This window comes from Episyrphus balteatus, chromosome 2, assembly GCF_945859705.1.
Source record: "Episyrphus balteatus chromosome 2, idEpiBalt1.1, whole genome shotgun sequence".
In the NCBI taxonomy this organism is placed as follows: Eukaryota; Metazoa; Arthropoda; class Insecta; order Diptera; family Syrphidae; genus Episyrphus; species Episyrphus balteatus.
Genome location: NC_079135.1, coordinates 9,645,613 through 9,658,051, shown reverse-complemented (window position 1 = coordinate 9,658,051; position 12,439 = coordinate 9,645,613). Strand labels below are relative to the sequence as shown.

The 12,439-nt window shown below is 30.4% G+C and overlaps 1 protein-coding gene across 1 annotated transcript in view; it reads left to right on the top strand.

Moving 5' to 3' along the window:
• The window catches only part of LOC129912224 (glucose transporter type 1), a 72,115-nt gene extending 60,035 nt beyond the window's left edge, over window positions 1-12,080 (top strand). The window contains 5 exon segments of the mRNA XM_055990368.1: window positions 202-405; window positions 471-610; window positions 4,748-4,851; window positions 6,361-6,582; window positions 8,980-12,080. Coding sequence (XP_055846343.1) covers window positions 202-405; window positions 471-610; window positions 4,748-4,851; window positions 6,361-6,582; window positions 8,980-11,402 — 3,093 coding nt within the window. The 3' untranslated portion in view covers window positions 11,403-12,080.
• Window positions 12,081-12,439: the final 359 nt, after the last annotated feature.

The window sequence follows — 12,439 nt, the reverse complement described above, 5'->3', positions numbered from 1 at the left end:
ATTTAATTTACTCCCCTCTTTCTCTTTATTCCTTTTAAAAAATTTTCTTTAAAATCATTAAAAAAAAATTAAATAAAAAATAAATTCATACGAAAATAAATAATATAACGAGAGCAAAAAAAGAACATTTAAAAAGCCTTCAAACTCGAGTAGGACATTGTTATTTCACGTTTTGTATAGGAGTTTTTTGGTTATGTACAGGAAATGATCGACTGGATGTCATATCTATCTGTGGTTTCGGTACTAGCATTTGTGGTCTTCTTTGCCGTTGGACCAGGTTCAATACCATGGATGATAACTGCCGAATTATTTTCACAAGGTCCTCGGCCAAGTGCAATGGCCATTGCTGTTCTAGTCAATTGGATGGCAAATTTTGTCGTCGGAATTGGTTTCCCAAGTATAAGGGTGAATTTAATTTTTTATATACATTTTAAACTAGAAACTATTATATTTTTTGTATTTTATTTCAGACTGCGTTGGAAAATTATACATTCTTGCCATTTAGCGTATTTTTAGCTATATTTTGGATATTCACCTATAAAAAGGTTCCTGAGACCAAAAATAAGACATTCGAAGAAATTTTAGCACTATTCCGACACGGAAATGGAAGGTATGTTTCTTTCGATTTAAATTTTATACAAAAACATATTTAATATATTATATAAATTATTGTAAAAAAAAAACTATAAACATTAATACTCACGAAATACATAAAATAGCACTTTTTAACAGGTTCGTCAATTTGGGAAATTGGGAGGAATTTAAGGATTTTTTTTTAGAATAGGAACAAGTTTTCAATAATATTTTCCCAAAATTCAACGTTTCAAAATAAATTAGTAATAATAAAAAAAAAAACATCCTTAAAAATAAGCTTTGACTATTTAATTGCATTGTTGTGTGAGCTCCAGCGGAAATAATATATAATAATCTATTTCAAAAAAGGTCGATATTTAATTCTGTACTATCTGCCCCGCTTTCGCCAGACTGTTTTTTGATTAGAGTAGCTATGTACGGTACTATACTGAGTAAAATTGTTTGGTACTGATAAAAACGTACATACTTTTGTGTACACAATAATAATTAGGTCCATTTTCTTCACTCGGAGTTGAACATAACTTGAGAATTTTTAATATAAAAATTCTCAAGTTTTGTTCAACTCCGAGTGAAGAAAATGGACCTTAATGTACTCATACTTTTAGTAACCAATTTTTTGTTCTCAATACGAACGCAGGTACTCGTTAAAGGTTTATCATAGCTCTTTGCTTTTTAGCTCATATTTTAAACTTCTGTTTGTTCATAGCAGATTTTAAAAAGTATATAAATGTCAATAGTAACATGTTTGGTTATCATTTAGCTAAAAACTTAGTTTTTAATCAATTAAATATTTGTTCACTATACTCAGTACATGAATGTACTTATAAGATTTCAGTACCTAAATTACGAACTGAAAACAATACAGAAATGTACCTACCGAAAAAGTTTAGTACCTAAATTAGGAACTGGGAACATAAAAGAAATGTACTTACAAAAATTCAGTACCAAAATTACAAATGTAGTTAAAAAAGTTTAGTAGGTAAACAAATTAAGTAATATTGATTTCTAAACTACGAATGTAATTTTACAACACTCTGTTGTCAGTATTGCTAAATTAATTTCTTTCAAAATCGTTTAACAATAACCCACAGCTTTTGAAGCAAAACTAAACAAAGAATTTAAACTATATTATAGCATCTTACTTCCGCTGGTTGCTTTTTATCTACGATGTAGAAAAACTTGAAAATAAAAATGAAATATCAATTTTTTCTATAAAACTTAAGGTTATCAAAAAGAACTAAATTGACTTATTTTTATTTTAAACACATACAAAGTCAATTCGTTGTTTACGGACTCCTACTTCGTAAATTTACTATTGGAACTAGTCCAATTAAATTATACAAAAATTTCCAAATTACTCTGGGATAGACAAACAAATAATAACGAAATAATTTTTTTTTGTGAGAGTTAAAATTTTGTTGTTATATATTTTAATTTTTATAATTTTACTTTTATTTTGTTTCTAGTTTTATTTTGTTTTAGTTAGTGACAACCACAATTATATTAAAACAAAATAACCAATTTTAAGCACAATGTCCCACACAAATAAGTTTAAAAAAAAAAACAAAAATGTTCTTCTCTTACGTATTTCTATTTAGTAAATTTCGTGACTCATTCCTTGTCATTATATCCTTTAAGTCTTATTTAAATTGACTTATAAGACTTTTTTTTTAAGAAAATATAAAAAACCTGTGACTTAAATCTATTTTGAAAAATAAATCAAATAATATAGAATTTGATCATTTTTTTATGTACCCAACCTTTTTTATATGTATATTCAATTCTTCAAATTTGTAATTGAATTTGTATACAATATATAACACAGAAGGACATTTCGAGATAGTAGACTGTATGGGTAAGTTGCATGATGAACTACACCGTTACACACAAATAAAAAATCAAAAAAAAAAAAAAGGAAATTTTGGTTAATATTTTTTTTAACGCAGCCTATTTGTAGTATATAAACTAGTTTCTATTCCAAGTCAAAAAAAAAAATACCAACAATTCATGCTTTCCAATTTCATCTATGAAAAAAAAATAATACAATATTCCGAAAATGATAATTTGACAAAAGTAGAAAAACTTAAAAAAAAAAATACCTTTTCTAAATATTTTGTGAATGCTTGAATGCATGCTCCTAAAAACCAACTTTATTTTTACAAATTTTTAATAGGAACATTAAAAATCGATCCACCACCAATTTCTCATCATGATCAACTATCATAAACAAAAAAAGCAATAAGTAATTGAATATAAAGTACTCATCGTCGAGATACATTCCTTTTTCTAACTAACAACAATCAACTCTTTTTTCAAACCCACAAACTCACTAGATGTTCATTATTTCACATTCATTTTTAAACTTTTATTATTTTTTGTTATTTAATTTTTATTTATTTTTTTGTGTTTTTAATTTGATTTAAATTTTATTTTTTAGTGAAAACGATACAGCAACAACGGGGCATAGCAATTCTTCAGACATTGAAATATCAAACCGAAATAATAAGGAGCTTTAAAATATTATATAATTATTTTTTAAGTTCAAAATAAAAAACAAAAACATATTTTTGTTAATATTCATTTACTTTTTTTGTTTCGCTTATGTGCATTATTTCTCTCGACAAGTAAATTAAAAAAAAAAAAATAAAATGTCTCAAACAAAGATTTATTTAACTGTTCACTAAATAGTTTCACGAATTTTCTTATCATAACTATAATATGCACAGTAAAATGTTTTAAGTTCAAAATAAAAGCAAATTATTATATATATTTTTTTATATACACTTAAATTTTTGTTTAAGTTTATTATTTTTATATAAAAAAAAATAAATCAACAATCAATTAAAACCTAACAAAGGAAATACTCTTTCTATTATCAATTTTAAATTACATTTAGGAATACAGGAATCGCAGGGTTACAAAGATTTAGGGAAACTACAACACCATCTGGATAGTTCAAAAATAAAGATTAAATAGTTTATCATATTATAAGTAAATCGGTATTTTTTTTAAGTTAGAAATAAAAACAAAATGTTTAACAAATTTTACGCTTTTAAATATAAATTTCCAAGTTTCTTGGAGAGTATAAAAATCTCTTACATCATTTGGAACCTTGAAACATTTTTGCTGGGTACTGGTAACTTCAATTAAAGGGTCGGAAAAAATGACCTAACCTCGCGCTCAAAGGCACCGTCTGTTTTTCATGGATTGATAGAGTATTATTTTTTAAAGCAAAATCAATTTTTTTCTCCAATATCTAGGCTCCTACATCAAAAAATAAAAGCCCGTGGTATTTACCGCATCTGTTTTTACATCCAATTTTGAAATTCAGAACTTCAAAACTGACTCTAACTCCTCCTAATACCATATGAAGGGTAGATTAATTCATTGAATGTCCGTTTATTATAAAAAAAAACGTCAAGTGACAGATGATGTATATCATCAATCGCTTTGATATAGATCAGTTCGAAGCACTAAAACAGGTCTTCGTAATAACCCTCTGTAGGCACACCTCTTTTTTGCGAATTTGGTGTATACTTTTTCATGTCGCCAGAACTTTTTTCTGTCTATCTATTTTATAGAGAATCATATACGAAATTGATGTAGAATTTTCCGAGGAATTCGAATATTGTATTCACAATTTCAAAGAAAGATATTTTCACCCTTATAAAGACACTTTTTTGTGAACACCTTTTATTTTTGTCCTGCCAAATTCGCACCCGTGTGCCGACAGAGGGATAATGATAGCCTGCTAATTCATTAGAGTGTTTAATTTTTCTTCATTAGCTAGAAATATTATCAAGATATTTCAAAAAAGCCGTAACACGTTAATTTATAACATTTCAATTTATGTGCAAATTATTAAAGCACGAACACTCAACTAGCCTTGCGTTTGAAATTATTAAACAATTTTTAACACTAACTTTTTTTAAAAAATACCGTCTTACTTATATTATTAAATGAAAAAATAGCAACAAAAAAAATAGAAACTTCAAAAGTCACACACTACAAAAAAAAAAAAAAATGCCAAACTCAAAAAAACTTCCACCCTTTTTTTATTAAGAAAAAACCAAAATAATATAAAAAAAAAATCTATATATAATGCATTTAAAAAATACACTTAAAACATAATCGTAGAGTGTGCGAATTTCAGGAGTATGCTAAACTGCGTAAATAGTTTGGAGCCGCAAAGTATGAATTCTGGCATCGAACATGCCGCATTGATGGTATCTGAGGAAAAAACCCAACATGATTCACGTAAGAATTTCATCTACTAAATTAACTTCCAAAATGTCTTTTTTTTCTATTAAAAAAAATATACATAAACCAATATAAAAAAAAAATATTTATATACATAAATGTTTTATAAACAAAAATATAATAATCAAAGTAAAAAAAAAATATAATTAAACACAACGACACTGAATTTAAATGTTTTATCAAAACACCCGACATTATACATAAAAATTTCACAAATCAATACAAAAAAAAAATGTTTAAAAAAATGCTAATAAGTTTGTGTCAGTATTAAAAATTATTTCATAAAATTATTATGTGGTTTTTAATTTTTTAAATATTTTTTTTTTTTTTATTTAACATAATGCTCTTTTATATTTTTATTTTTACTGTACTCTACTGTCTATATGATAACTGCTCTCTATAAAAAAAACATAACTAATATTGACTGTCTCATCTTTTGTCTCTGTCTGTCTTATTTTGAGATGAAATGTTTTGTTTTAAAATCTTTAATGTTTTTGTTACGTTTTTGTTTTCTTTTTTTTTTTTTAATAAAGTAAACTTTATAAAATTTCATATAAAATTGGCTTGAATTAACTTATAATTTGTAGTCAAATCATTTTAAAATATGCATTAAATTTATAATTTTTGTGCTACGTACCTACATTTCATTTAAATGCATTAAGTTGTCGTAGTTAATGTTTGTTTTGTTTCCAAAATAAATTTAAATATGGATAATAGAGTTTATGAAACTTATGTAATGTCTTTATAAAACAAACAAAATCCGTCAATTCGATAACGAGCTTTCAGAATAAAATAAAAATATCAGCAAATCTGCTGCAAAACTGCTATGGTTATTTGCTGAAAAAAAGCAATCATTTTTTTAATATCGCGATATTTGAATACAAAACTAGCATATCTGCTGCAAAACTTCTATAATTTTTGAAATATCGCAAAAATCGGATGTAAAACTAGAAAATCTGCTGCAAAAACGCCAATATTTTTTTTATAATATCGCAAAGTTCATATAAAAAAACCCATTAAATTTGCTGAAAAATCGCAATAATTTCTGAAATATCGCTAGATTCTGATGCAAAAACTAACAAATCCACTGGTTTTTATATTAAAACTAAAAAAAAATACCTATTATCCATATTTGACTTATTAAAATGTCCATTATAATATTTTGCTTTGTTAGTTTCTGTGTGATTTGAAATTTATTAAAAGTAAAACAAATTAATTAACCAATAAAGATATTTAATTTTCTTCCCATTTTATGAATCCTCTTGCGTTCCTTACATTTTCATTTGAATCAAAAAATAACAAACAAAAAATTAAAAATAAACCAAACTTCTACACATTCTCTGGATTATAATACCCATATTGGATGAACAAAATTCAAAACTTAAAAAAATTTGGCCAAATCATAAAAAACGTCAACAATTTGAAATTATATAAAAAAAAAAACACTGTGCATGCATTACAAAACCAAAAAATATATATACCTATACCTAAATAAAAAAAATTAAGTTTTTGGGACCACTTCGTTTTCATTAACGGTTGAAGGCATGGGACCTTACCCATTAAGCGATAGCACCAATTTATTGGGTCCAACAAGTTTAGCTGGCAGCTCAACTTGTCACTATACGAACTATGGTACAAATATTAATACACCAGTTCCTATACGAAAATGTTACTACAGTAGAGACAGTTTCCGAAGGCATTCAGCGCATGGAAGAATATGTTCCTCAGGTATATTGCAAACAAAAAAACAACCAACACACACAAAAAAAAAAGTTAAGAAACTACAACAATTGCAACAATAAATAAATTTAACAAACAAAAAAATTTATACAGCAATTTTTTTTCAATATTAATTTTTCTATGTAATCACCGAAGTAAAATTTTACAAAAAAATAAATTGCTATGAAAAAGAATTTCACGACATTTATGTTGAATTTGAATATAATATATTTTTTTTTTTAAGTGTTGATTTATAATAACTCACAATTTTGATTATTCACGTAATTTATAATCCACGTAATGGCTGTGACTTTGTATACGAATATGTAATTATAATTTATATAGGAAGAAGTTTAAGCATTCAGTTTCAGTCACAACTATACTGCTGGATAAATGTTTTATAATTTTTTTTTTAAGTTTTTGTTCTTTAACGCTTCAGCAGTGTTTCCAATCGCACTAAAAAATTGAATCACACGGAAAAATAAGGCTTTATTTAAAATTTGTACAGCTTAAGTCACTGGGGTTTAACGATTTTAAATTTTAAATGTATCTTTTTAGTAACATTTTGAAAATATCGTAAAGTTGACAAGTAGCATTTTGTACACTAAAAAAAAAAAGTTCTTTTAAAAATTAGGAGTAGTTTCCTTTTTTTATCAGATTAACAATACTTTTTTTAATTGCTTTGAAAACTAAAAAGGAGAAAATAATAATAGAAGTTTTCGCTGTATTTTGTGTCAACATTTACTTAAATCTTCAAACTCCAAGTTGTCTGCTTCATAACTTTTACATTTGGTACATTTATGCAATTCTACGCAATTTGACCACTAATAGGAAACATGAAAGCGAACGCATATGAATTTCCCATTTCTAAAACATCTTTTATGGGCATTCGTTTGCATTCGTATGCATTGGTTTTCGACTGCCAATGGACTTCCAGAGAACACCTTACTTCCTTACAATTTAGGTTATCATATTTTTTTCCTCGCTTTAAATGGTGGTTACCTTTGTTTTTTTTTTTAAACGGTTTGTTAAATGTTGGAATAATTGGCTCTCACTAGAATCCGTAGAGCCAACTTCCGAAGAGGGTGGATTTTCCTCATTCGATTTGTTTGCTCATTCAATAGAGAATTGGATGAATAGGTATCATAACCCTGATTTTTCGCACTCGTGAAGGTGAATTTAACCTTTTGGCCGCCATCTTGGAATTTAGTTTTTATTAAATGTCTGGACTTCTGTTCATCCTAGGTAAAAGTTGGTTATACAAAAAACGTAGACAATAAAATTTCGCGTCATTTATGTTAGGAACACTTTTTCGATATTCTGAATATTACAAGTTACAAGCCAAAAAAGTAAAAAAAAAAGAGATTTCTCTATTGTTTCTTCTCTATTGTTTCTAACTTCATGATTGGTTGGGAGTATAAGTCACTAGACCCTGAAATTGTCCCACTTACCCATTTTATGATATTATAACATTAATTAATTTAACATTAACATTACATAGTTACATTTCAAAATTCTGGGAACACTGCTCTAAAAATATTTTTTTTCAATGCTTAATAACGACCCAAACGATATCATGGTCGGATTTTTGTTTAAATGTAAAAACGTTATTTTTGATTTTTGTTTTTTTTTTTCATTTCATTTAAGAAAAAATTAAATGTTTCTTTCAGGACTTCTTCATCAGCTGCAATAATGTTCTAAAATTTTATATAATTTATACTAAACACCAAACATTTTTTTCTTTGCAAAATGCCTTTAGCAAAATTTCAAAAAAAAAATTTGAATAAAAGATATAAACTCCACAAATCTATGAAAGAGAGAGAGACAATGCCAATAATGTGTGCAAATCAAAAAAACAACCAAACAAAATTTATGCAAACAAAATATAAAAAAATTTATTTAAAGAATAAAATATAATATCATTTTAAGCCAAAATACACATTTTCATTATGGAACATCCATCCATACATCATTTAGAAAATTAAAAAAAAAAAAAAAACAATTCACATTCCTTCATTCAAATTAGTATCATTTTCTTACCTATGTAAAAAAAATTCAGTTCAAAAATACCTCTTTTCCTCAGAAAAGCATGTAAAAACTCATTTTTCAAAATTATACGTTTATCCTTGACGCATGCGATTTTTTGAAAAGCTTCCCTCTTCATGTGTCAAAATTTTTTGTTGAATGCGATCAACAAATTAAAAAAGCCTTTAAACATTGTTGGCATGTTAATCTTGCATGCACTTGCTTTATTTTTTAGTTTTTGAATTAAAAATAATAAAAAAAAAATAATAAAACAAAAAACAATCTGCACACAACTAAAAAAATCAAAAACTCATACAATTTTAAACTTTATTTTATAAACATTTTGATTAATCTTGTTTTGTAATTTATCACCACAAACAGCTGCATCCGAGCGTTGTTTAGAAGGCGGCCGAAATACACAACGGAACGCTGCCTCTGTGCCCCATCACCTTCGTCAGCAAGTACCTGCCTGCCAGAACAGCGGGCCTTGACTGAGGAACGCCTCCCCTCCTGAGACCGCTAGCCTACATTCGAACGCCGATCAACAGCAACAACAACAATTGCAGCACCATCAACATCAACCCTCATCGTCACAGCATCATCACATGCACTGTAGCTATGAAAAGGACATCGTGTGTGATGATCCAGTGGCACATCACAGCGGCGATCATCACTATTATCAACAGCATCAGCAGCAATCGGACTATGATGACGGCACGCTGCGCCATCATAAAAAGCAATCACATCACCAATCACCGCACAGCCATCACAGTCACAGCTTGCATTCGTCACCACACCAAACTATGACCCATCAGCATTATGATCACGAACGTACCGCTACAATCGATAACAGTGAGGTAACACGGCATCATTCTCACAATCAGCAGCAGCACCATCATCATCGGAGACGGAGGCGACATCACCACCATCACAATGGTGGAACAGGAGGAGGTGGTGGTGGCACTATTGGTTCTGGACATGGCCACCACCATGGCGGCGGCCATGGGGAACAACGGCGCCAGCATCATGAATCGGGCTGCCCGAAACGCCATCGATCAGCAACTGACGTTTCGACAACCTCGATCAATACGTGCCACGAGCCTTCGTGTCCCGATCGAGAAGTTCAAGAAATTCTCATCCGAAAAAGTTGTTGTACCTCATCGCGCACAGAGTTGGCTCAATATTTTGCCGAAGACCTTTACGGAACTTCTCGACGCCCATCGTCGTGTTGCACTTCATCCGATTACTGCTATCACACGGACTCAACTAGCCTCTATGGTTCACGATCATCTTTGAGTCGACAAAATTCGATAAAATCAGGATCAGTGACAATGCGCAGTAGAAAACGAGTGCACCATCGACAACCGTCGTACACATCAATATCCCTTCGAGGCCTTAACGCTAGCCAGCCAAATAGCCAATTGGGTTCCTTAACTTCAATCTTCGATCGTGCACGAGAAATTGAAAGCGGCAAAATGATTGTCTCCCCCTCAAAAGTCACCATCGAGCATCAGTCATCGGGCAAAGATGGCGGCGGCAGTAATAAGGAACTTCCCGAATATGCCTGCTCTCCATCACCGATACGATGGAGCTTCTTAGCTGATGGCAGTACTCGAAAATCTCCTACTGACTATGATTCAGCTGCAGCGAGTGGTGGAGGAGGACATGGTGGGGGTGATCATCGATCAGATCATCAGCATGATCGAGCTGGTACTAGTGGTAGCCGAAAATGTCGTGATAGTCCGTTGCATATACGAGGTGGCGCTGGTACTTCAGACGAATACGAAGAGTCTACAACTGTTCTGTACCATCAGGAGGGCGAAGCGTACAATAATTGCTGTAGTAATTACATTCAATGCAATTCATACCTCGATCATGATCTTCAAATCACCAGTGAAGATATTCACGAGTATCTGTCAAAAGGCAATCAGCAAGGTGTGATTTTGAACAATTCCAAAAACTATCCTTTCCAACCTTGTAACGCGTTAGAATTTCAATACAAAAATAACTTCAATAATAACCCTGCTGCTGGTGCAGGCGGTGGTGGTGGCGCATCATTAGAATCACGAAGAAGTTCCACAAAAGAAACCAATTTAAATCAAAATTCAACAGATGGCAGCACACTCGAGTCTCGAAATTCAACACCACTCTCACCAACAAACATCAATTTATCGTCAAGTTCGAATAATATTAATATTGTCTTCAATTCCTACCTCGAGCGCAATGCCAACGAAGTGAAATTCATAAATACATCTCGTGAGAATGTTGTATCGGCTGAAGCCCATCACTCTGGTTATCTCCCTTACACGTATCCATCTTACGATTACACCAATATGTCATCGAATTCACAGTTCGATAAACCTTTGGGTATTGATGAGATTGCACCTTCAGGAGAGCCATCATATAAGTCGGCAGGAAGGGTTATAGATGGTGTCCCATCGATTTCTTCACCAGCAGTTGTGACATTTGAGAGCTTCGAAACCGAAGCATCGGATAATAATCTGTTGTCACATCGCAGCTCATTAAATGGCAGTTTCAATGACGGACATGTTAACTATCAATTTTCACCAACATCACCAGCATCGGCAGCATCTTCGGTATCGGGTCTGAATGGTGGTGGCGCATGCGCTGGCAGTAGTGGCGGGCAGAATAATGAACAACGACATCGATATTTCCATCATCATCATTTTACATCTTCACAACATAGATGGCACCACGTGACAGATAATTTTAAATTTAGCAATGCATTTAAGGGGGTCCGAAAAAGGGCCCGTAAATGTGCCGATTATCTTAAAAAGAAATAATAACGGAGAAGTAGATAATACATTATTCAAAATGGCGGTTATGTTATTCCAGATTCCATATAAAAAAAAATATATGTTAGAGGATTTTGAGGTAAGATTGTGGTGGGTTGTTGAAGATTGAATTGGACTTATGGGTAGTTTCGAAAATAAATGTCTTGTTTATAAGCCCCCGGGGAAACGGAATAAAAGCCTGGGTTTTAACTGAAAACTTTGCAGCTTAGATTCGAGGTTCTCATTCGACAGCTGCCATACATATTAGAATCCATTTTGGTTATGGCGGAGATTATAACAGTTTTTTAGTCGTAAGAATATCAGATAAAACAAACGGCTAAATAGTAAACTGTATCTCCTGATAAAAGCACTGTTATACTTTTTCCGATTTATATATGAGCAAAAAAAAGCGAGAACTGATGTTTTACCATAGACCTTAAAATATAGTTCGAGTGTTCTATTTTAATTATAACAGTTCTTCTTCCTCTAATTACAACACTAGATAGCGGATTCATATACAAGCGTTGACTCTAATTGAAGCACAGTTATAATCAGTTTATCTCAGAGACCAGAAATAACAGTCAACCTTTATTTTCAATCGGTTTCTCTCTGAGAGTTACCACATTACTTTAAATAGTTTCGGTTAAGGTTTGAGATTTATTTTAAAAAATCAAAAATAAAGGTTATCGGATGAGATTTATTTTTTATTTTTTTAAATATCTCTCAATGGTTGAGATTTTTACAAAAAAAATAAATGGAAAAGGTCAACCTTTAACCGTTTTCGCTGAAAATAAATAAAAAATGGTCAATTCAAAGGAAAATGTCCAATATATCAAGAATGCCTTTATATTGCAAAAATAAAAATGAAAAGGATGTTTTTTCTAAGTTTTTGTATTAAATAGACTCTCAAAGTTCTTTAGACCCAAGATTATACCTCTTTTAGTTTAAAGTAAAATCTAAAGACGAAGATGTGTTTTCCACTGTGATTTGAGTCGCTGGGACGACAAGCACAACTAATGCAATTTCGAATATTTCAGGAAACCGAT